Here is a 25,655-nt window from a genome sequence, read left to right as displayed (position 1 = left end):
GAGAGAAATGATAAAAATAATACAAATTTTATATCAGTACCTGGCTCAGAAATGTCACCAATAATAGACAAATATTTAACAAAATCAGGTATAAACATAGCTAAAATAACTAACAAGAGGATAGGTGATTTAATAAAGACTTCTGAAAAGAGAACCAATTCCGAAAACAGCGTCGTATACAAAATCCCGTGCAATAGTTGCTCAATGGCTTATTTTGGCGAATCGTCAAGAGGATTAGAAAAAAAGAATTTATGAACATAAAAATGACATAAAAGCACATAGGACATCTAATTCTTTAGTAGTTCATGCGGAAAAATTCGATCATTTACCAAACTGGAGAGAAGTTGAAGTGCTACATAAAGGTTTTGATAAATTCACTAGAAGAATTGTTGAATCAGCATATATTTCAACTAATAATTCATCGAATCATCAAGGAGGGTTTATCAATTTAGCTAAAGAAACTAATATTTTAATTCTAAAACATGCCAGAAAAACGACCTTTCCCAAGTGTCCGAAAAGATAATTAGATTTAGTACATAAACTTCAACTGCAGTTCTACATACACTCTCTGAAGAAGTTCTACGCGAACGAAACGTTAGAGTGTTTAGGGTTCCGAGCCTTCCCCTGTGTATATGTTCTCCATCATCCAAAAAATTTGTCTAAAATACTTATCAATATATATATATATATACCTTGTTACCTTGTTTCCTGTTTACTTTTCAATTAGAATACAAAGTTGGGATGGGTCTTTCCAACAGCTCCCTTTCGTTTCATCATAAATGTTAACTTTTGATTTTTGCTTTGGTATTATTTCAGTGTTCCTCTTTTATCTAGATATCTCTACTATTCCAAGGACTTGTAATAGCCATTTTTTCATCAGTATATTCTTTGCTCCATTTTTTTTGTTTTTGTTTTTAAATTCTTGAAATGTTGGTTTCTGTAGGAAATTCAACTGATTTTCTTATTTTCCAAATAGATTTTGAAAAAATAAATAAATAAATAAATAAATAAAATGAACTATCATGTATTCAGTCATCAGGCATCAGTTTTTAATTTGAGGGTATGAAACTGATGACATACTTCTTGATTTATTTCACTGAATTGAACAAGTATTGGTGATGTATAACTACTGAATGTACAAAGGATCTCAAAACTATATGTAAAATTATGAAATTGTACACTTATATTTCAAAGGTCATTGACAGATTCTCATAAGTACATTCCTTTTGTTTTGAATTCATTACTATGAAATTAAAGGATTGGCATCTTTAATAAAATAATTAAATTTCATTTTGAAAACCTTGTGCACACACTTTTTTCCTTTGTATGCTAGTTGTGAAACGTGCACACGAACACATGCACAAATCTAACAGGGAATATTTTTCATTGCACAGGTCACATTGGAATGGCTTCTTTCCAGTATGAGTCACCATGAGATGACTGAGACTCTTTTGTGAGAAAGCATAATCACAAAGGTCAAACTGGAATGGCTACTGTCCTGTGTGGGGATCACATGATCTTTGGGGCGATTTTTTGGTGAGAAAGTTAGAGTGCACAGGAATGGCTTCTCTCCATTGTGGGTCCTTGTATGTTTTATGAGAGAGCCCTTTTGTGAGAAATTTGAACCAAACAGGTCGCACATGAGAGGCTTCTCTCCTGTGTAGGTCGTCATATGCTTTGTGAGAGAACTCTTTGGAGAGAAAGGTATATTGCACAGGAATGGCTTCTCTCCATTTGGGTCATTACATACTGGGTGAGATGAGGAGCTTTTGTTGAAAAAAAGAATTGCACAGGTCACACAGGAAAGGCTTCTCTCCTGTGTGGGTCATCATATACTTTCTAAGATAGCCCTTTATTGAGAAAGCAGAATCACACAGGTCACACTGGAAAAGCTTCTTTCCTGCGTGGGTCCTCATGTGCTGTGTGAAATTTCCCTTATGTGAGAATGTAGAAATGTGCATGTCACAATAGAAAGGCTTCACTCCTGTGAGGGTCCACATATGCTGTGTGAAAAAGTAGAATCACAGAAGTCACAATAACAAGGCTTCTCTCCTGTGTGGATCATCCTGTGATACTTGAGCTGATTCTTTTGTGAAAAAGCTCCATGACACAGGTTGCTTTAGAATGGCTTCTCTCCAGTGTGGGTTGTCATATGCATTGAGAGAGAACTCTTGTGGGAAAGTAGAATTGCACAGGTCACACTGGAAAGGCTTCTCTCCTGCTTGGCCCTCATATGCTGTACGAGGAAACCCTTTACTGAGAAAACAGAATTGCACAGCTCACACTGGAAAGGCTGCCCACCTGCATGAGTCTTCAAATACTGTGTGAGAATACTTTAATAAAGAAAGCAGAATCACAAAGGTCATACTGCAGAGGCTTTCCTCCTGTATGAATCATCATGTCTTCTTTGAGGTGATTCTTTTCGAGAAAGCTGCATTGCACAGGTAGTGTGGCATGATTAAAACCACCGCCAAGAGTGGCGTTACTATTTTATGGTAGCGTTTCCCGTTGGGTCACGTGCACCCGCGTTAGGTCAGCGTGGGACGCGACCTAGTATTACTATTAATGTGCGGCGCATCATCACGTGACCCGGGTACTGGCAGCTGATTGGCAGACGTGCTAGGCCGACGCTGAAGCGCCCAGCCCGCGGCCAGACGAAAGCAGATTCTCTCTAACTACGCTAGTGGACGGACGTGAGAGACGCAGGTGGTGGTTACAGGACAAAGAGTGTGGTATTCTATTCACAGTGCCAATAGTTTCTCTCCCCATACAGCCTCCGAACCACATTCATATTCTGTGCTACATAATAAAAGAGCCAACACATTGTATGTGTTTTAGTCAATAGCCTAACCATTCGGACACTTTACCATATAGCACCACAATGGCTTCTCTCCAGTATGGGTCCTCATGTGCTTTTTAGAACAATTTTGTGAGAAACCAGAATAACACAGGTCGCATTATAAAGTCTGCTCTCACGCATGGGTCCTTATATGCTTTGTGAGATAACCCTTTCATGAGGGAGCAGAATCACACATGTCACAAAGGAACTGTTTCAGACCTGTGGATCATCACGTGATATTTGTGGTAATTTTCTTGTGGGAAAGTTTCATTACAAAGGTCATACTGGTAAGGCTTCACTAGTGTGGGTCCTCATATGCTTTGAGAGATTAATCTTTAGTGAGAAAGCAGAATTGCACAGGTCACACTGGAAAGGCTCTCCTGTGTGAGTCCTCATATGCTTTGTGAAATGACCCTTGTGTGAGTAGAATCAAACAGGTCACATTGGAAAGGCTTCTCTCCTGTGTGGGTCCTCCTATGCCTATTGAGATTAGCATTTTGTGAGACAGCAGAATCACACAGGTCACACTGGAAAAGCTTCTCTCCTGTGTGGGTCCTCATATGCTCTGTGAGATGACCCTTCTGTGAGAAAGCAGAATCACACACGCCACATTGGAAAGGCTTCTTCCTCTGTGGATCCTCTTATGCCATGTGAGATCACCCTTTCGTGAGAAAGTAGATTCACACTGGTCACACTAGAAAGGCTTCTCTCCTGTGTGGGTCCTCCTCATATGGAATGTGAGAGAACCCTTCTGTGAGAAAGCAGAATCACACAGGTCACACTGGAAAGGCTTCTCTCCTGTGTGGGTCCTCATATGCCCCGTGAGGTGACCCTTTTCTGAGAAAGCAGAATCACAAACGCCACACTGAAAAGGCTTCTCTCCTGTGTGGGTCCTCATATGACTAGTGAGACTACCCTTTTCTGAGAAAGCAGAATCACACAGGCCACACTGGAAAGGCTTCTCTCCTGTGTGGGTCCTCATATGCTTTGTGAGAGAGTCCTTTTGTGAGAAAGCAGACTCACACAGGCCACACTGGAAAGGCTTCTCTCCTGTGTGGGTCCTCATATGCTTAGTGAGAGAACACTTCTGTGAGAAAGCAGAATCACACAGGCCACACTGGAAAGGCTTCTCTCCTGTGTGGGTTCTCATATGCAGTGTGAGACCACCCTTCTGTGAGAATGTAGATTCACACAGGTCACACTGGAAAGGCTTCTCTCCTGTGTGGGTCCTCATATGCTTTGTGAGAGAGTCCTTTTGTGAGAAAGCAGAATCACACACGCCACACTGAAAAAGCTTCTCTCCTGTGTGGGTCCTCATATGACTAGTGAGAGATTTCTTTAGTGAGAAAGCAGAATCACACAGGCTACACTGGAAAGACTTCTCTCCTGTGTGGGTCACCATATGCTCTGTGAGAGAACCCTTCGATGAGAAAGCAGAATCACACAGGTCACATTGGAAAGGCTTCTCTCCTGTGTGGGTCCTCATATGCTGTTTGAGAGAACCCTTCCATGAGAAAGCAGAATCACACAGGCCACACTGGAAAGGCTTCTCTCCTGTGTGGGTCCTCATATGATATGTGAGACTACCCTTTTGTAAGAAAGCAGAATCACACAGGTCACACTGGAAAGGCTTCTCTCCTGTGTGGGTCCACCTATGTTGTGTGAGACTACCCTTTTGTGAGAAAGCAGAATCACACAGGCCACACTGGAAAGGCTTCTCTCCTGTGTGGGTCCTCATATGCCTAGAGAGAAAACTCTTCCGTGAGAAAGCAGAATCACACAGGTCACATTGGAAAGGCTTCTCTCCTGTGTGGGTCCTCATATGCTGTGTGAGATGACCCTTTTTTGGGAAAGCAGAATCACACACGCCACACTGGAAAAGCTTCTTTCCTGTCTGGGTCCCCATAAGCTGAGCAAGAGAAGCCATTTCCAATAAAGCAGAAGCACACAGGTCACACTGGAAAGGCTTTTCTCTTGTGTGTGTCCATGTAATCTTTGTCAGAGCAACCTTTTTTTGAGAAAGCTGAATCACACAAGTCACACTGGAAAGGATTTTCTTCTCTCGTGGACCATCAAGTTTTTTTTAAGGTGACAGTTTTCATCATATGACAAGTACAGAATCTACAGATAGCTCATCCAAAGCAGTGGTGATATTTACCTTAAACCTGAAAAAAAAAAAAAAATGTAATCATAATATTGACATCTGTCTCTGAAAGTGTGCAATATACTTTAATAAGATAGTGGAAGTTTTGCACACAAAATATTTCATACTCAATTTTGTACTTAAAGAGACCCTATGTACATGCCTTGACCTATCATAGAATAGGATGCAACACTAACAGGTATCCTGCTATCATATATTCCATTCTACTTTGTCATTAGAAATGAGGTGAAAATCATCCTATAGCTATATGCATACTCATTCCCCCACAACCACAATGACTCAAATTTTGCTGGCTTTTCATCATGTCATGAGATTTGGAAGTGGGCAATGGCCCAGCTGGCCAACACAGTCATATTTCAATACAACTTCATAACATACCATATTTGGGCTCACAAGACCTGAATCTAAACATGACCAACTCAAGGAAGGTTTATTCAGCTCATATGACTCAAATAAGTTATAAAAGTCACATCGTTTAAGACACACAAACTACAGTCTGGAACGGAGTGCAGCGCTTTTTTGACAAGTTGGAGGAAACACCTAGGTGGTATCGTATTGGTATAGGGGATATTTGTTTATCGAGTGACCGAAATGATATAAGAGTAAATCACTTAGTGGTTAAAATATAAAATGGATGATGATGAAGAAGATAGACAAAAATAGTGAACCAACAAAGAAAAGATTAGATGTTAGCAGGGTTGAATCAATGATAGGCATCATCCCCCCCAAAAGAGAGAGTTGCAACAGGAAAATGCCCAAGAGGAATCAAAGGTATGAAAATATATAATTTTCAGGGTATGCAAAAGAAAATGGAACACTAGGTAGAGGTATAGATTTGGAAAGGGAAACAAGGTATGAAAATATTCTAAGAAATCATTACAGAACTAATAGATTACAGAACTATTAAATTAAATTATAGATCTGAAAGCTGAATACAAGGCAATGTATAAAGAAGTGAATGTGTTGAATAAAACAACATGCTGAAACTAGCAGGGAGCTTAATGACCTAAAAAAGGAATTAAACATAGTCAAAAGTGAGAACGGAAGAATGAAAAATTAAGATACTAACGAAAGTGAGGCTTTCAAAAAAGAAGTAAAAGAAATACAAGCGGTGACCAAGAAAGTTGGAGAAACCATAAAAGAGAAAGATTTTTAATAAAAAAAAATCAAAGGAAAGTGGAACAAGAAAAAAAAAATTCAAGTGGAAGAAAATGCAAAAGAAACAGTCATTAAAGTAATTAAAGAGAAAGAAAATTGGGTCAGAGACATTATTGATAAAAGAGTGTATTAGTTTATAGTATTAAAGAAAAAACACAATGTAGCTAGATCAATCAATCAATCAAATCAGCCACTTGGAGTCCACTGCTGAACAAAGGCCTTTTTCATAGCGCTCCATGACTCACACAACCGCGCCATCCTCTGCCATGTCACTCCTGCAAACTTCTCAATCTCATCTCTCCACCCTCTGTTTGGTCAACCTCTTCCACACTTCCTATCTCGTGGTGTCCACTCAGTAACACACTTGCTCCATCGCTCTATCAGTCATTCGCACAAACTTACCTGCCCAATTCCACTTCCTCTCTTTTACTGCCTCCACAATATCTTTCACTCCAGTCTGCTCTCTCACCCAACTTGCTTTCTTTCGGTCTCTCAGCGCTATTCCCATCATTGCTCTCTCCATTCTCCTCCTCTGTGCTGTCTTAAGTTTTGTTTCCATCACCTTCGTTGGTTTCCAAGTCTCACACACGTGTAGATTATTGCTGGTACAATGCATTGATTGTAAACTTTACATTACAAACATAGAGGTAGAGAGCCTCTCAGGATTTTATTATACTTACCAAACACTTTCCAACCAATTGTAATGCATCTTTTTATTTCTTATCATGATCTTTTGTCACTTTCACCATCTGGCCTAAATAATTATACTCTTCAACTTCTTCAAGACTCTTACCATCAATTACAATCTCTTTACTTTGGAATTTTGTGTTGAACATTACTTTGGTTTTACTTTTATTCATTTTTAAACCTACTTTAAAACTTTCCTTGTTTAGATTGCTCAGCATATCTTACAAATCTTCTGCTCTTTCTGAAATAAGAATATCATCCGCAAATATCAGGTGGTTCACATATTCGCCATTAATCTTTAAACCTTTATTTTCCCAACTCAACCTTCTGAAAATATCTTCCAAGCAAGCTGCAAGTAATTTGGGTGAAATTGTATCGCCTTGCCGTACTCCTTTCTCGATCTGGATATTTTTTGTATCTTTATGTAGTTGAATTATAGTGGTACCTTTCACATAAATCTTTTCTAAAACTCTTACGATCTGTTTGTTTGTACCCTGCTTATGTAGTGAGTTTAGTATTGCTATTTGTTCTTTTGAGTCAAAGATCTTCTCGTAATCTACAAAAGCTAAACAGAGGTATATTGTATTCTGTAGTTTTCTCGATTAGTTGGTTTATCGCCTGCAAATGGTCTGGAGTCAAGTATCTGCTCCTAAAGCCTGCCTGCTCTCTCAGTTGGTTTCCATCTAAAACTTTACTTAGTCTATTTGTAAGGTTCTTGAAGAATACTTTATATACATTTGATAGTAAGCTAATTGGTCGATAGTTACTAAGGTCCTTCTGGTCTCCTTTTTAATGAAGCAAAATCACTATAACATTACACCACACATTAGGAACGCTTTCTTGATGTAAGCACTGGGTATACAACTGAGTTAATTTAATATCAACTAATCTACCTATGTCTTTCTAGAGATCTATTGATATACCATCTTCCCCATGTGCTTTTGCTCATTTCATAGTTTTTTGGGCAAATTCTACCTCTTCCTTTGTAATCTCTGGTACACTACTAATGTCTACACATGAATTTACTGACTCAACTACATTCTTAGATGAGTAAAGCTCTTGGTAAAATTCTTCCACTCTTTTTACCATTCTGTCTCTGTATTCAACGATTTCTCCATTTCTATCTTTCAAACGTATCATTTGTTGTCTTCCTAAAGCATGTCTGTCCTTGGTCATTTGAATACTTTTACCTTTCCGAATAGTTTCCTCTATTTCGTCCATGTCTCTTTTTCTTTTCTCTAATATCTGCCTTTTGTTAAGCTTGTTTAGTTCTACTCTTTATTTTTCATCTCTCCTGCTCTTAATTTGCCTGGTCCTTCTTCTTTTGATTGATTTGTAGCTTTGGAGTATTTGTTTTCTCTAATGTTTTTGTACTTCCTACTTTCTCTGCCAATTCCCTAATGATATTCAATAAATTCAAATTAATATCTTGTTAGCCCTTGGAGCTTTAAATCTATTTTCAATTTCTAACTGAAATTTCTTATCATTATCCTTTACCTTAGCAAGGCTGATTTTCTTTCTTAAAATTAGTTAATTTCTCTTGGCTCTGAAACTGAATTTAGCTGTGCAACCTACCATTCTATGGTCACTACATATGTTGACTCTATTTACCAGTAACATTGCTAACACTTATACTTTCATCTCCTTTTATTCTTTGTTGTTCCATTTGGACTTCTCCATATCCATTTACGACCTACACACTTTTGGAAGAAAGTGTTCATTATCATGTAGTGGGGGAAAAGAATACTGCCACCAAGTATTCCCACTTGGATCGTAAGAGGCGAGAAGAAAGGGACGGGGATTGGGACTAGGCATCCTTCTCCTTGTAGCCCCACAGGGGACATTCCTAAATGAAAAAGAGAAGGCATAAGAGGGTCTGGGAGTTTTTGGACCAGCACCCTGAGGTTTGGGTCTTTTAATGTACGTGGATGTGGTACAGATGAGAGTAAAAGGGAAGAGATAGGTAGTATGTTTGTGAGAAGAAAGTTGGATGTGTTGGCTTTGAGTGAAACTAAGTTGAAAGGGAAGGGTGAGTGTAAGTTTGGGAGTGTAAGTGGGAGGTTATCAGGAGTGAAGAGAGGGCGAGGAAGGGAAGGGGTGGCTATTCTGGTAAGTGAAGAGATAGGTAATCAAGTAGTGGAGTGGAAGGAGGTTTCCTCAAGGATAATGTGGATGAAGGTGAAACTGGGAAAGGAGATGTGGGTCTTTGTAAGTGCATATGGGCCTGGCAGTGAGAAGAGTGTAGAAGAAAGGGAGGCCTTTAGGATAGATCTAAATGAGTGCATAGAGGATTTAGGAAGAAATGTCAATGTAAAACTACTGGAAGACCTCAATCCTAGGGTAGGAAACGGTCCAATCAATGGAGTGATTGGGAAATGTGGAGTTCCAGGAAAGAATCATAGTGGAGAGTTGATGGTGGAAATGTGTCTAGAAAGAGAGTTGATGATAGCAAATACAGTTTTTTGGAAGAAAGTCAAGCATAAATACACATGGGAGAGGGTGGTGGAGGGAAGGGTGGTAGACAGAGTGCTAATGGATTATGTAGTGGTAAATAGGATTATGATAGGAAGAGTTAAGGATGTACATGTGCTAAGGGGAGAGGGTGGGGGAATATCAGATCATTTTTTGGTGGAAGGTAAGTTGAGAGTGGAGGATAGATGAAGAAAGAGGAAAGGGACAAAAGGTAGGGAGGTGCTTAGAGTGAACTCTTTGAATGAAAAGGAAAAGGAGGAGTATGGAAAGAAGCTGAAGGAGGAGTGGGAGGGAGTGAAGGATAGAGTGGAGCTGGGTGTGGAGGAGGAATGGGGATGGTTCAAGGAGGGAGTCATAAAGTGTGCAAGGATGGTCTGTGGAACAAGAAGGACAGGGGGAAATAGAAGAAAGGGTAGTGAATGGTGGGATGAGGAAATGAAGAAGGTTGTAGAAGAGAAGAAGCAAGCTTTCACAGATTGGTTACAAAATAGGACAAGGGAGTCATATGAGAGGTACAAAGAAAAGAAAAGAGAAGTAAAGCAAAAGGTAAAGGAGGCAAAGAGGAGAGCAGATGTGAAATGGGGTAAAAGTATGACAGAAAATTTTGAAAGTAATACAAAGATGTTTTGGAAAGAAATTAAGAGAGGAAGAGGAGGCAAATCAAGTAGAGAAGAAAAGGTAAAAGGTGCAGATGAAGAGATGATAATGGAAGAGAAGGCAGTAAGGGGAAGGTGGGCAGAATATTTTAGGGAGTTGCTAAATGTAAAGGAGGATAGGGAGGGAAAGATAGCTGCAGTGGGAAATGCTAAGAAAATTACCATGATGAGTGAGGAGAATGGAGGAGTAATAAGGAAGGATGAGGTGAAGGCAGTTGTTAAGATGATGAAAGCAGGTAAGGCGCCTGGTCTGGATGGATGCCATGCAGAATGTCTGAAAAAGGGAGGTACAGTGATGGTGGACTGGCTGGTGAGGTTATTTAATGTTTGCTGGAGAGAGGGTAGAGTACCGGAGGACTGGAGGAGTGCCTGTACAGTTCCTCTTTACAAGGGAAAAGGGGACAAGTGTGAATGTAGTAGTTTCAGAGGGATTAGCTTGTTAAGTGTAGTTGGGAAGGCTTATGGGAGGATCTTGACTGAGAGGATTAGGAGAGGAACAGAGGGAGTAATTGGTGAGGAACAGTGTGGATTTAGGACAGGTAGAGGTTGTGTAGATCAGATCTTTGTGGTAAGACAGATATGTGAGAAAGCTATAGGAAAGGGGAAAGATTTTTTGGGGCTTTTATGGATCTGGAAAAGGCTTATGATAGGGTAGACAGAAAGGCACTGTGGGAGGCTATGCAGATATACGGGATAGGAGGAAAGCTTCTGGGAGCTGTCAAGAGTTTTTATGAGAGTAGTAGAGCTTGTGTCAGGATTGGAAATAGAGAGAGTGAGTGGTTTGAGGTAAAGGTGGGACTTCGTCAAGGATGCATTATGTCACCCTGGCTGTTCAACTTATACATGGATGGGGTGGTGTGAGAGGTAAATGCAAGGGTAGTGGGTCAGGGATTGGAGATGGTTAAAGAAAATGGAGAAAAGTGGGAGGTGAGCCAGCTGTTGTTTGCAGACAACACTGCACTTGTGGCAGGATCGGAGGAGGGATTGAGGAAGTTGGTGGCAGAGTTTGGGAGAGTATGTGATAGAAGAAAGCTAAAGATAAATGTGGGTAAAAGTAAGGTGATAAGATGTACAAGGGGTGAAAGTGGCAGTAGACTGGAAGTGAGCATTAAGGGAGAGCGACTGGAGGAAGTGGATAGTTTTAGATACTTGGGTGCAAATATGGCAGGAAAAGGTGGAGTGAAGGTGGAGGTAGAATGTAGATTGAGAGAAGTGAGTAAATGCCTTGGTGGATTAAAGAGTGTAATGAGGAATAGACATTTGGGAATGGATGCTAAGAGGAGACTGTATGAAGGAGTGATTGTGCCAACAGCACTGTATGGGGCAGAAACATGGAACATAAGAGAGGAGGAGAGAAGGAGTTTGAATGTGTTTGAGATGAGGTGTCTGAGAAGTATGATGGGGGTTACCAGGCTAGATAGAGTGAGAAATGAGGAGGTGAGGAGGAGAACAGGGGTGGAAAAGGAGCTGGGAGATAGGGTGGATGAAAGAATATTAGGATGGTTTGGACACATGGAAAGAATGAGTGAAGAAAGACTAGTAAAAGAGGTATGGAAGGCAGATGTGGAGGGAGTGAACATGAGGGGATGTCCTAGGATGAGGTGGTTTGATGGGGGTGAAGGGGGCTTTGGGGAAGAGGGGAATGTCTGTTGAGGAAGGACGGGATAGGACAGAAGACGGGTGAATGGAGAATAGTTGTATATGGATGAGTTTGTGATTGCATGAGGTGGAATGGGCGGGGGGATGGAGGATGAGGTAGTATGTGTGAGCAAAATTTGACACAGCCCAAAGGGATTTCTCCCCCATCCTCTCCTGTTATGCAATGGGGGGACGGAGAGGGGGGGGTCGCTGATTTAATGAAGCGGCCTTGCTGTGGATGTGCTGTGTCTTGCGACACTGCTTCTGACCCAGAGCAGTGGACAAGGTGCAAAGATGACCCATCATTCAGGAGGTGCTAAGATAAGAGGGAGGGTGGAGGGGTGTGGAGTGTATTCAGGGATGGAATGGGTGGAAATGATTTTATGCCTTTTCCTTTTTGGCTACCTCCCTTGTAAGGGGGAAAAAGCCTTGGTATATGTATGTATGTAGTTCTCTGCAAAATTGACTAACATCTCACCTCTGTCATTTCTTTCACTGACTCCAAACTTCCCAATGCATGTCTCATCTTCCATCTTCTTATCATCATAGAAAGACTCAATTTCATCATCTGAACTCTGTGAAGTTGGTGCATAAACCTGAACTATTTTTAGTGTACCTTTTACACAGCCTAATCACAATCCAAGCTATCCTGTCTGACAAACTACTAAATTGAACTACATTACCAGCAACCACTTGGATGATCAAGAATCCTACTCCACTAGATCTTTCTTTGTCCTTACCTCTTTCCTAGAACAGGTGGTGACCATCTTGTGATTTTTCCAGCTTTTCTTCCAATCTTTGGACTTTGCTTAGTCCTACAATGTCCCACTTGATGTTGTCTAGTTCTTCCATTAACCTCTCCAGCCTGTGGTCTTCTGAGAGACTTCTTACATTGTAGGTATAGATTTTCATTTTCTTCATGTTATTTAATGTCCAAGACTTGGATCTGCTTGGACAGTGCTTACTCACATTCAGTGGCACACTGCCCATAAGCACAGGAGGCAATGTGGTTGGAGTCATGTTTTTAACTAAGAAAGGCTTAAATGTGATAATGATAACAGAAGGAATAATATGTAATTGATTATGATACATACATACATTTACCAAAGGCTTTTTCCCCCTACACGGGCGGTAGCCAAAAAGAAAAAGGCATAGAAACCACTCCCACCCATTCCATTTCCTATACTGTATATTCCACTCCCCTCCACCCTCCTCCCTCCCTCTTATCTTGGCACCTCCTGGATGACGGGTCATCCCTGCATCCTGTCCACTGCCGTGGGTCAAGACACAGCACATCCACAGCTAGGCCGCTTCATAAATTCGGCGACCCCTCCTCTCCGTCCCCCCATGCACAAAAGGAGAAGACAGGAAGAAATCCCTTCGGGCTGTGTCAAAAAAATTTTCTCATACATACTTCCTCACCCCCCCCATCCCCCACCCACTCCCCCTCATGCATCACAGCATGAGCTATACACAACCCCTCTCCATTCACCCCTATCTTCCGTCCTCTCCCGTCCTTCCTCCACAGACATTCCTCTCTTTTGTAATGCCCCTTTCACCCCATCCCTCCATCTCATCCTAGGACGCCCCCTCATATTCACTCCTTCCACCTCTGCCTTCCACACTTCTTTTACTAATCTTTCTTCACTCATTCTTTCCATGTGTCCAAACCATCCTAATACTCTTTCATCAACCCTATCTCCCAGTTCCCTTTTCACCCCTGTCCTCCTCCTCACCTCCTCATTTCTCACAATATCCAGCCTAGTGACCCCTATCATACTTCTCAGACATTTCATCTCAAACACATTCAAACTCCTCTCATGTTCCATGTTTCTGCCTCGTACAATGCTATTGGTACAAGCCCTCCTTCATATAACCTCCTCTTAGCATCCATTCCCAGATGTCTATTTCTCATTACACTTTTTAATCCACCAAGGCATCTTCTTGCTTCCCTCAATCTACATTCTACCTCCACCTCTACTCCTCCCTTTCCTGCCACATTCGCACCCATGTATCTAAAACTTTCCACTTCCTCCAGTCTTTCACCCTTAATGCTCACTTCCAGCCTGCTGTCACTCTCTCCCCTTGTACATCTCATCACCTTACTTTTACCCACATTTATCTTCAGCTTCCTTCTTTCACACACCTTCTCAAACTCTGTCACTAACTTCCTCAACCCCTCCTCTGATTCTGCTACAAGCGCAGTGTCATCAGCAAACAACAACTGGCTCACCTCCCACCTTTCTCCATTTTCTTTAATCATCTCCAACCCCTGACCCACTACCCTTGCATTCACCTCTCGCACCACCCCATCAATGTAAAGATTGAACAGCCAGGGTGACATAACACACCCCTGACCAAGTCCCACCTTTAACTCAAACCATTTACTCTCTCCATTTCTAATCCTAACACAAGCTCTACTACTCTCTTAAAAACTCTCGACTACTCTTAACTGCTTTCCTCCTATCCCATATATCTGCAGTACCTCCCACAGTGCCTTCCTGTCTACCCTGTAATAAGCCTTTTCCAGATCCATAAAAGCCACAAAACATCCTTACCTTTTCCCATAGCTTTCTCACATATCTGTCTTACCACAAAAATCTGATCTACACAACCCCTACCTGTCCTAAACCCACACTGTTCCTCACCAATTACTCCCATAAGCCTTCCCAACTACACTCAACAAGCTGTTCCCTCTGAAACTACTACACTCACACTTGTCCCCCTTTCCCTTGAAAGCAAAACTATACAGAGGCACTCCTCCAGTCTTCTGGCACTCTACCCTCTTTTAAACAAACATTAAATAGCCTCACCAGCCAGTCCACCATAACTGTAGCCCCTTTTCCTTTTTCTTCAGACATTCTGCATGGCATCCATCCAGACCAGGTGCCTTACCTGCTCTCATCATCTTAACAGCTGCTTTCACTTCATCCTCCCCTATTTCTCCTCCATTTTCCTCACTCATCACTCTCATTTTCTTAGCGCTTCCCACTGCAACTACCTTTCCCTCCCTATCCTCCTTCACATTTAGCAACTCCCTAAAATACTCTGCCCACCTTCCTCTCACTGCCTTCTCTTCCATTATCATCTCTCCATCTGTACCTTTTACCTTTTCTTCTCTACTTGATTTGCCTCCTTTTTCTCTTTTAATTTCCTTCCAAAACATCTTTTTATTGCTTTCAAAATTTTCTGTCATACTCTTACCCCATTTCACATCTGCTCTCCTCTTTGCTTCCTTTATCTTATGCTTAACTTCCCTTCTCTTTACTTTGTAACTCTCATACGATTCCCTTGTCCTAATCTGCAGCCAATCTATGAATGCCTGCTTCTTCTCTTCTACACATTTCTTTGCTTCCTCATCCCACCACTCACTACCCTTCCCTCTATTTTCTCCCGCCCTCCTTGTTCCACACACCATCTTTGCACACCTTATGACTCCCTCCTTGAACCATCCCTATTCCTCCTCCACTCCTAGTTCTACTCTCCCTCCCACTCCTCTTTCAGCTTCTTCTTATACTCACTCTCCTTTTTTTCCTCATTTAAGCAGTTCACTCTAAGTACCTCCCTACATTCTGCCCTTTTCCTCTTTCTCCACCTATTCTCCACTATGATAAAAGTTGAAAACAGTGACATGAAAAGTAGAACGTTTGTAGTGATATATGTGCCTCCAAAAACATATTCTTGGACTGAGAATGACTATTCCAAAATGTCAGAAGACACAAAGCATCCATTAAATGAAATACTGAAAGGAGGAAACTTAGTAATTATGGATTACTTTAACTCTATAAAAATATGTTGGGTGATGACAGTAAAAGGTGGAGAGGACTTTGGGGAAATATAGTACTGGACATGACCGTTGAATACACAATGGGTAAAAGAAAAGACAAGGTATAGAAATAATGAAGAACTGTCAAAACTAGACTTAATATTTACATCTGAGCCTGAAATTGTGGATGAAATGGAATACAAGACACCAACTGGGAAGAGTGACTACATACTAATCGAGTTTGAACTAAAAGAGGAAATTTATTTGGGAGGAAATGAGGAACACAGAAAAGGATGACTAATGTACAACAAAACAGATTTTGAGAAACTCAGAAAATTCTTTCAAAAGGCGAACTGGGAAAACTTCTTTAATGAAGAAATAAAGATGGAAGAGAAATGGATATTAAAAGAAATCTATAATGAAGTAGATAAATGTACCAAAGCAAAAACAAGAAAAGGTGTACATTAAACACTGGTACAACAAAAAATGTAGTGAGGCAAATGCTAGAAGAGACAAAGCTTGGAAAAGATGGAAAAAAAGAAAAATATTGGTAATGGGAAATATATACCAAACTAAGAAATGAATATGAAAAAATACTCAGGGAAGAAAAACAAAACTATGAACAAGACATAATAGACAAATGTAAGGATCAACCGAAATTATTCTACAGATATGTAAATGATAAATTAAAAATAAACAGAAAATAGTGAAACTGAATCAAGGTAATGTGGAATATATAGATGTAGAAATTGCTGAAATTATGAACAAACATTTTGAATCCGTATTCACAAATGAAACTACATACAATTGGCATGAAGGAAAGGGAGAAAGATCCCCCCAATGAAAGAAATAATTGTGACAGAAAGAAATAAGGGACCAAATAATAAACCTTGATGTCAGGAAATCACACAGCCAAGATGGAATTCTAAACTGAATACTAAAAGAATGTATAAATGAACTAATAGTCAAAACATATAAGGTAATAGATTGTTCACTCAATGAAGGAAAGGTACCACAAGATTGGAAAAATGCCAATATTTAAAGGGGGAGATAAGGAATACCCAACAAACTATAGACCAGTCTCCCTTATAAGCACAATAGCAATATAAGCACATGACTTTAGGTTTTCCTAAGGATTCTTTCAAAAACAGTACTTTTTTTATTTCATCTCCTGCAGTCACGTACCTATTTGGATTAGGAAGGTAAGACTATGTCACATTATGAGGGGATAGTTAAGTGATTTTTTGAGCCTATAATTATGCTCCTATCTATTCACCATCGGCAGGTAGAAGTTTTTTGTGTCAAATGTGTGTGCATAGGGCAACTGTGTCTCCATTGGTACGCCTCCCCTACACTGCAACATTATGGACACCCTGCACAAAAAAGAATATAAATAAATTAAAAAGAATCCAAAGAGCAACAACAAGTTCAAAATTGATATATGAACATAGATACAGGAACTACCAACCCAGGAACAAAGAAGGGAAAGAGGAGATCTATTGGACTTTTACAGAATTATTAAAGGCATGGAAATTCTTGACAGAGAAGACTTATTAAAGTGGGATAAAAGAAAAACAAGAGAACATGTAAAGAAACTCAAAAATGGTAGTTATAGAAGAGATCTGAAAAAAAAAGTTTTACTGTAACAAATTGGATGAAACAAGTGTGCAAAAACCATACAAGAAGTTAAGAACAAACTAGATGCTGAGGCTGAGAGATACAAAGACAGGTCACTATGAGCATAGCTCCCCTTCCTGTATAATACTAGGTAAATAAATACACTGGTAAGTGATGTACCTGTGTTATCAGTCTTAACAAAATGTAATAAATAAAATTTATCTAGGAAACTGTAGAGGTATTATCCATATCTTTTCTCGTCACATTTAGTAAAGTACCTGTTTGTATAAAACATTTTTTCTCCACAGGTTATTCAAACATAGAGGAATTATATACACATATCTGGTCGACTTTCAGGAAACCTGTGACATCTCCCTTTCTGGTTGTGACACTTGTGTGACAATAATGGTGAAGGAAAAAAAAATTCATTCTATTTGTGGAACTTTTATTTAATATTAGTACTATCTGAGCTTAGGTGTCCCTGCCCATTAACATTAATCAATGTCAAGTTGGATGTTCTGCAAGCTTTGCTCTAATTAGAGTTTATCCCACATTACTGCTCAAATGGACACTTACCACATGAACATTTTATACAAAAATACAATAACAGTACAGATGTACTATATTCAGCAATCATATCTGGTACACTGGTTGGGCAAAGGCATGTGTAGGAGACTTGATCTGGCAAATGTGTGTTTGTTGACAGTGTAGTGAAAAATATCAATGGGTTGGAGCACCCACCACAATAATGACCAATTAACCATTTTTAGAATTTCCAATACATTTATGAATTTGATATGTGTGTGTATAACAGTGTGGCCACTCCTTGGCTTTTTCCCCAAGATCTTGGGATTTCTGCCACAATCTTGGATATAAATTGTAAAAAATAAGATTTTTTCATTTTTTACAATCTATATCCAAGATTCCAAGATGATGATGGGAAAAAATTCCAAGATCTTAGGGAAAAAAAGCCAAGGAGTGACCACACTGGTGTATAGATATGATGTTGCTGTGACCAAATAGATATTCAGTGACCAATACTAACAGCAGTCAAGTGGTGGTTGGTGACACACATCTCCATTTCCAGTGACTCCAACCCAACTGCCGCTTTCATGGGAAAATACTGCTTTGCATGCCTAACTCAAGAAGGTGCCAATTTATGCATCCACACTACTTGCCACCAATCACCACTTAACTGCTATTACTATTGGTCACAATCATCTACTTGGTCATATCTATTCATACACATTGTAAATTCATAGAGTGGAAATTCTGAAAATGACTAGTCATTATAATGGTGTATACTCCAACCCATTCATATTGTTTTACTACAATGTAAACACACAGTTGCCAGATCAACTCCAACATCAGCCACTTTTCAACCAGTGTACCAGTTATAAGTGCTGGCAACAGCACATACAAATAGGCCTTTTTTCCTCCTATTAGGGAGGTGACAGTCAAAGCATACACCTATCCAACACCCTTTCTTGCATTCCCCTGCAATGGGAACCACCTTGTTGTGGTGGTGGTGGGTGGGGAGGCTTGCACATCCTAATGACATGGTAAGGAAAGCTATAGGGGGCTTCAGCCCCAGCTCTTCCTTACTGTGTGTGTATGTGAGTGTGTGTATACGAGGTATATTCAATAAGTAATGAGAAAGTGTCAGGAGAGACACTATTTATTTTCATAAGCTTACAAAACTTTGTTTACTTCAAAATAATTGCCTCTCGCATCTACACACTTCTGCATGCATCTCTCCCAATCCCGGAAGACCTCTTCAAAGTCCTTTTTCAGCAGTCCCTTCAAGTAACATTCTGATGCCTCTTTCAGCTCCTCTGTTGACTGGAATCTGGTTCCCCTGAGGCTGTCTTTCATGCATGGAAACAGCAAGAAGTCACAAGGGGCTAGGTCAGGGCTGTAGGGTGGGTGTTGTACCACATTCATTCCCCTGCTGGCCATCCAGGTGGTCACCAGTGTTAACTTGTGGCATAGAGCATTGTCCTGGTGGAACCACCACTGACCAATCCTCCACTGCTGAGGCCTCTTCTTTCTCATCTTCTCCCTAAGCCTTTTCAGAGCAGTAAGGTAATATTCCTTATTGACGGTTTGACCCTGAGGAACCCATTCAATGTGAATGAGCCCCTGGGAGTCAAAGGAATGACCATGGCCTTCTCTTGCAACCTGCTCATCTTTGCCTTTTTGGGTCTGGGGGAGGTCGCATGCTTCCACTGAGCACTCTGACGTTTGCTCTCAGGGTCGTAGGTGAACACCCAACTTTCGTCGCAAGTTACTACCTTATTCAGGAAACCTAAATCGGCCTCTATCATTTCGAGAATGTCAGTGCAACATTCCACACGAAACTGCCTCTGGTCATCGGAGAGGATCTTTTGAACAAACTTGGCACAGACTTTGTGGAGTTGCAGATCTTTGGTAACAACCGTCTCTACTGTGCCAATACTAATACCAACAGCTTCAAATATCATCCTCGCAGATATTCGACGGTTTTGCATCACTAACCTTTGCACTTCCTCAATGTTTTCCTCCTTGCATGCATTTTTTGGTGCTCCAGATCTGTGTTCATCCTCAACCTATTCATTTCCTTCAGAAAATCTGTTAAACCACCAACAGAAACTTGCATGGCTCCTCTGTTCATCCCCATAGGCCTCCTTTAACATTCCATAAGCTTTTTGTTTGGTTTTCTTAAGTTTAACACAAAATTTGATGGCGTAACGTTGCTCCATGTTTCCCTGCATCTTGAGAGGTGTTCACAGATTGGCAAACCAAATCAGACTGGTTCCACCACATTTACTGCTGCACTCAGACCTACAAATATAGAAAGTTGCCAGTTAGTCATTTTATAGAATATATGTATGTGTACTTCACCATGAGGTAATATTTTGATCAAATCATATTTAATGTCTCGCCTGACATTTTCTCATTACTTATTGAAAATTCTTCGTATGTATATAGATATGTGTGTGTATATGTATATATATATACATATATATATATATGTATATATACATATATATATACACACACACACACACACACATATATATATACACATCATTGACGCAGTTGGTAGAGTCTCTGACTGTCTCTACGGTGGTCCGGGTTCGAATCCTTCCCGGGCTGAAATAATTTCAGTATTGCTGTGCTTCGAGTCGTTACTCCAACTCTCGTGGACAGGGAGTTGGGGGTGTGTGTATGTGTACGGTCACAGCATTACCCATAGATCGGTCATACGAGCTCTAAGCTCTCTTCCGGGAGGGAAATAGCCGTCAATCACGAGTCCAGCACGTGATCCAAAGACCAAGGTGAAAGACATATGGTGGAACCTCGTTTAACGGGTATAATTCATCCCTGAAACTTATTCATAATGTTATATACTCATTAAGTGAAACAGTTTTTCCATAGGAATAAATGTAAAATACAATAATAAATCCCATGCTTAAGAAAAAAGAAAATAATTTATAATAATACCTAATATAACTTTTTAAATCATTAATGCATAAAGTAAAAAGATTCTAATGAACAGTAAATAAAACTGGAAAAGAATAATTAGTAAAATAAAATAAGAATAAATATCAATACTGTTGCAATTTACAAAAAATAAGAAGGTAGCTCCTGTCACAAGGGAGACGGAGACAGGGGGGAGGATTATTGAAGTGAAGGAGAATCTTCCACCAAGAGAGATTCCTCTTCATTCACTGCCATAATAGTCTCAACTGATTCTCTATCTTTAAACATTTTAGAAACACTGGTACAACTACCACTTTCTTTTGAATCCATTTTCACTAGAAAGCTGTCTGGAGACATTTGTTTTTGTTTTTGTCTCAAAATTTGTCATTATTATTAAATTTGTAGTGCACATAGCCACTGCCTTATTAGGGTGATACTTCTCAATATATGATGAAATGGTTTCCCATGCTTTAAGCATCTCCCTTACTGCACTGGAAGGTTGTTGCTCTGCTGAGGCTGTTACCTCTTCCCCACCTGACAAAATCTCCACCAGAATTTCTTGCTGTGAAACAGAATGCAACACCATAAGCTCTTCAGTGGTCAGCTCCTACCTATGCTCTTCTTGCCGATGTCGTTGTTATCCACCTGCCCCATAGTCTTGGCCAAAGACACATTTTCGTCAACTACAGACTCCACAGGGACTGACTCAAACCTCTCAAAGACCAGCCAAAGCTTCTTCCAAGCCTAATTAAGGGTTCTCTTGGTGACCCCCTCCCATGCCTTGTGATCATCTTGAGGCAGGCAACGATGTGGAAGCAGTCTTTCCACACCTCTGAGAATTAGATTGGTCCCCTCAGTCACCTTAAAACAAGGCTTGAAGAGTGCTTTAGTCTCGAGCTTCTTACAGTTGGAGATGACCTGCTGGTCCATCAGCTGGAGTAGAGTGAGGTTGGGAGGCAAGAACTGGATCTTAATGAACTGAAATTCATCAAGGAGATCATCTTTAAGACCTAGAGGATGGGCAGGACCATTATCCATAACAAGCAAGACATGGAATGGCAGATTCATTTCAAAAACAATTTTCACAGAAGGACCAAACAACTCATTGATCTCATCAGTAGAAAGGTCATGTGCCACCCAAGCCTTGCTGTTGAACCTCCATAGCCAATCATACGTAATCCTGAGTGTCATGGGACTCTGTCAATCAACATTTATCCAGCAGGGCCATGACTCCTGTCTTTAGTTTGAACACAGTGGCTATAATGCTAAGTTATTATGCAGGTGTGGGACTGGGTAGGCTATTTTAGTTGGTTAGATTAGAATTACCCACTCATCTTTTACTTACCCACCCAAAACCCCCAATTCCCAACTCCCAGGCTCTCGTTCCCAAAATGAGGGATGACTGTAAATAATGGAATATGTGTGAATTAACCTCTTCCATAAGATGACACCTACATAGGTGTTGTGAGATGCAAGTAGGCATAATATGAGGATGCCAGAATCAGCGTCTTGATATTTATTTTGTAGTTATAGATATGTTACCACCGACTTCTTTGAAATAGCTTGATCATATTTTCTGTGTTTCTTATTACTCAGTGTGAAAGAGAATGAGTAATGCAGTAGTGACTTTATATTTCAACATGCAAGTATTGCAATGTATTGTAAGGACAGGAATTTTGAAGGGATATTATTTTTGGAATTTCGTTTTATTTATCTATTTATTTATTTGAGTGTTGACTTGAGAGACTCGGTAGTATGGACGTCGTGACGGTTTTACTCAACCAAGAAGCAAAGTAGAAAATAGAGCCTTAATAGACCATGAATTTATTCTATTCTATGTCTGCCTATCAAGATGTGTTGGCAAAGAGCCTTACTATAATCATTGAAGAAAAACATACAATAGGAGATAGCTACAAATATATTTCAGCTGATTTTGGTTCAACTAAGCTTCGAGACATTAGAATGTTCTCGAACATAGCGGGCGCACCTTAGCTCCGCCCACCCGTGACGTCACTAACACGTTCGGACAGAGGCGTAAACTAAGGCCATTAATTTTAAGAGTAATAGGAAAAATTCCCAACTTTCAGTTCAGGATTCCACTAGAGAAATAATTTAGGGAGAGATTGTAGCAGCTAGGGGCTGTGTTGAGAAGCGAAATGAAGTTTTACGAAATAATACAACAGGGAGGTTAGTAGTTTACCCATAGATACGAACACATAGCCGTCTCGTTCTTTTTGTGCGCAGCTAAAATTTTAATCTGATGCCAAAAACTATTCCGGTAACAGGTATGGGTACGTTCTGTAAGATTAATGAAAATAAATGTCAATATGTGAGTTAAATGATATAGTGCAGATATAGTAGGTAGATAGTTATTATTATTATTAAGTTTTGAATCTGATGCCAAAAACTATTCCGATAACAGGTATGGGGAAAAAAAGGGTTTAAGGGAGTGTACTCCACAAACACTGCGTGGAAGGAGTTAGACGGTATCACGCATATATACATTAGCTATGAGAGTGTAATCCTTAGAGTACAATTCTGTCTGTGATCGTTCTCTAATAAGAATACGGGGTTGAAGGTAGACACAATATTGTAAGTAGACTTATACAGTGACCGGAAGGTTGGAGCATAAATAACCACGTTTTCCCACATGCCTGTGACCTTACTTATGATGTCCATAAGCAAAAAAATCTGTTATTAAATATCTCGCATACCCATATATTTTTCATACTGTATGGATCAATAGATTGTCTAGTTGGAGAAACCCACAATATACTTTTGTATTTTCTTACTATATTTTTGCTACAGTATAATAATTAACACAGAAAACCTTCACTTATATTCTTTTATTACCCAACTTGGACATAGGCCTTTTCGCTACCCAGAACCAACCCCGAACGACCTGAGGAAAGGGGACGGAGTCAGATGTGAATAACAAGGAGCAGTTTCCATTTATGGTCTGATATATCCATATAGACGATTGGGTGGTGGCAGCGTATACCTTGATTTCTTATTTCCCAAATCGTTCTTATGTGGGTATCTCTGATCACTCCCATTGGAGGTGCTCTTGGTTAAACACTAAATCAATCGACGGCACTACAGTATCATTGTACATATGGCATCCAATGCTGCACTAAAGAATCTAAGTCACATTGAACAGGCTAATGGGTTCACTGATTCGAGCTTTCCAGAACATTCCCCTAATTATCTTAAACTTCTGTTAAATCTGGTTTCTGCTAATTAATTAGGGATTCATTAAATTGGGCTTCTACTGTAGTACAATTCAAAAGGAGACTTGATCAATTCTAGGTGAATCAGGAAATTTAATATGATTTTGTGGAAGGTCTTATACTAGCAGACACATCTGGTCAAGGTCAATTCGGGGCGACACAAAGGACACAAATCAGAGGAATGACCTACCTAAGCTGGATTTGATTTAGTCATATGAGCTGTGTCCAGTATTTATGTAAAATTATGTAAGGGAGGGTATAACTACTCATATTAGAATGCAATGACTTGTAATTAATGCAATGTGGATTTGTAGAGTGAATATGAAAAAATATTTTACTCAAAAGATTACTATAATCAGTGCAAAGTGAATTCACTGCGAACTTCATAGTTTTCTTATTTTCATACTGCAGCAGACAAGATGAAGCTCCATACCCCAATAAGAATGTAAGAACAATGTAAGCATATAGGATACACACATTGATACTTATATGCTTGCCAGTCTTCATTTCTTTATATTGATTTAAAGTACTTGTATATGGGGCTTAAAATACTCAATATTATGAGTTAGACAATGATATAGGTAAAAATTGCAGCTGTGTGACCAGCAAATATCTTTATGATGTACAAAAAAATTTCCAGGTCTCAATTTTCAAGAAATCTCTACCAACATTACCTAATTTTCTATACTTACACAGAGTTCAAAATACTCAATGATAACAGCTAGACAATGATATTTTTTCTATTTTCATACTGCAGCAGACAAGATGAAGCTTACCCGAATAAGAATGCAAGAACAATGTAAGCATATAGGATACACACATTGATACATATAAATATGCTTGCCAGTCTTCATTCTTTTATATTGATTTAAAGTACTTGTATATGGGGCTTAAAATACTCAAAATTATGAGTTAGACAATGATATAGGTAAAACTTGCAGCTGTGTGACCAGCAAATATCTTAATGATATACAAAAAATTTTGCAGGTCTCAATTATCAAGAAATCTCTACCAACATTATTTAATTTTCTATACTTACACATAGAGTTCAAAATACTCGATGATAACAGCTAGACAATGATAGTGGTATGGATTGCAGCTGTGAGATCAGATTAGATCTGATCTGACCTGACCTAACCTACCCACTGGTAAATATGAAATGTTCACCCAGCTCATTTTTTTTTTTTTTTGTAAAGTTTTAGAAGTTCACACCTATGCAATATAGCAATAGAAAAGTAATCCATTTTATAAATTATAATACATCAACATAATATATGTTATTCTTGATGCAAAGCAATAACAGAAAAAGTTGCTAAAAGCTATACATAAACAAATGTAGGCACTTCAACTGCTCGAGTTACTTGAGACACCATCTGGTAAATTTTTATTTGTGCAAACCTACACAAAATAGCAATAGAAAATTAATTATTCATTTTGTAAATTATAATAGATCAACATATGTAATTTTCTTGGCGGAAATAATTAACAAAAAAGTTGTTAAAACCTATTTACTAATGAACGAAGTTGCGGTGGCTCAATGATATGCCGTTTGTTTTGATAGATGCCGAGGTCGAAGAAATGAAAGGATGATAAATTAATCTATTCACTATTGTATTCCAACCTAGTCTATGTTTAGTAATTCAGTACCTTAAATTCTAAAGATCATCCTGGTCATCGTCACGGATGTTCACGGCCTGAATATTATTGTACCTTGGGCAATTAACAGACGACGGCAGAGCCCTTCTGTCTTTGTAACAGCACTTATTCACGTCACCGGAGTCAGAGAACAACCGGTCCACAACATGAAAGCTATCGTCTGATAGTGACTGCACTGGCATGGTGTCTGGACTGTATTCTAGTGGCTTCATTCATTAGTAAATTTGCTTGTGGCAAGTTTTTTTTTTTCATTTCAACCAAGAAAATCGCCTATTATGTTCATGTTGTATTATAATTTACAAAATTT

The 25,655-nt window shown here is 39.5% G+C and overlaps 1 protein-coding gene across 1 annotated transcript; it reads right to left on the bottom strand.

Annotated features, from left to right (window-relative positions):
- Positions 1 to 1,081: 1,081 nt before the first annotated feature.
- Positions 1,082 to 25,433, bottom strand: LOC143031915 (uncharacterized). The gene is made up of 2 exons (XM_076196284.1): positions 25,340 to 25,433; positions 1,082 to 5,004 (listed from the first exon to the last, which is right to left on the bottom strand). Exon 2 carries the CDS (start codon positions 4,764 to 4,766, stop codon positions 3,534 to 3,536), a length of 1,233 nt encoding a protein of 410 aa, XP_076052399.1. The 5' UTR covers positions 4,767 to 5,004; positions 25,340 to 25,433; the 3' UTR covers positions 1,082 to 3,533.
- Between the last annotated feature and the right edge of the window lie 222 nt (positions 25,434 to 25,655).

The sequence above is a fragment of the Oratosquilla oratoria genome, chromosome 12, assembly GCF_046742065.1.
Source record: "Oratosquilla oratoria isolate Oo_2021 chromosome 12, ASM4674206v1, whole genome shotgun sequence".
Classification (NCBI taxonomy): domain Eukaryota; kingdom Metazoa; phylum Arthropoda; class Malacostraca; order Stomatopoda; family Squillidae; genus Oratosquilla; species Oratosquilla oratoria.
Note: the sequence above shows the minus strand (reverse complement) of the source record. Positions and strands in the feature narration are given on the sequence as shown.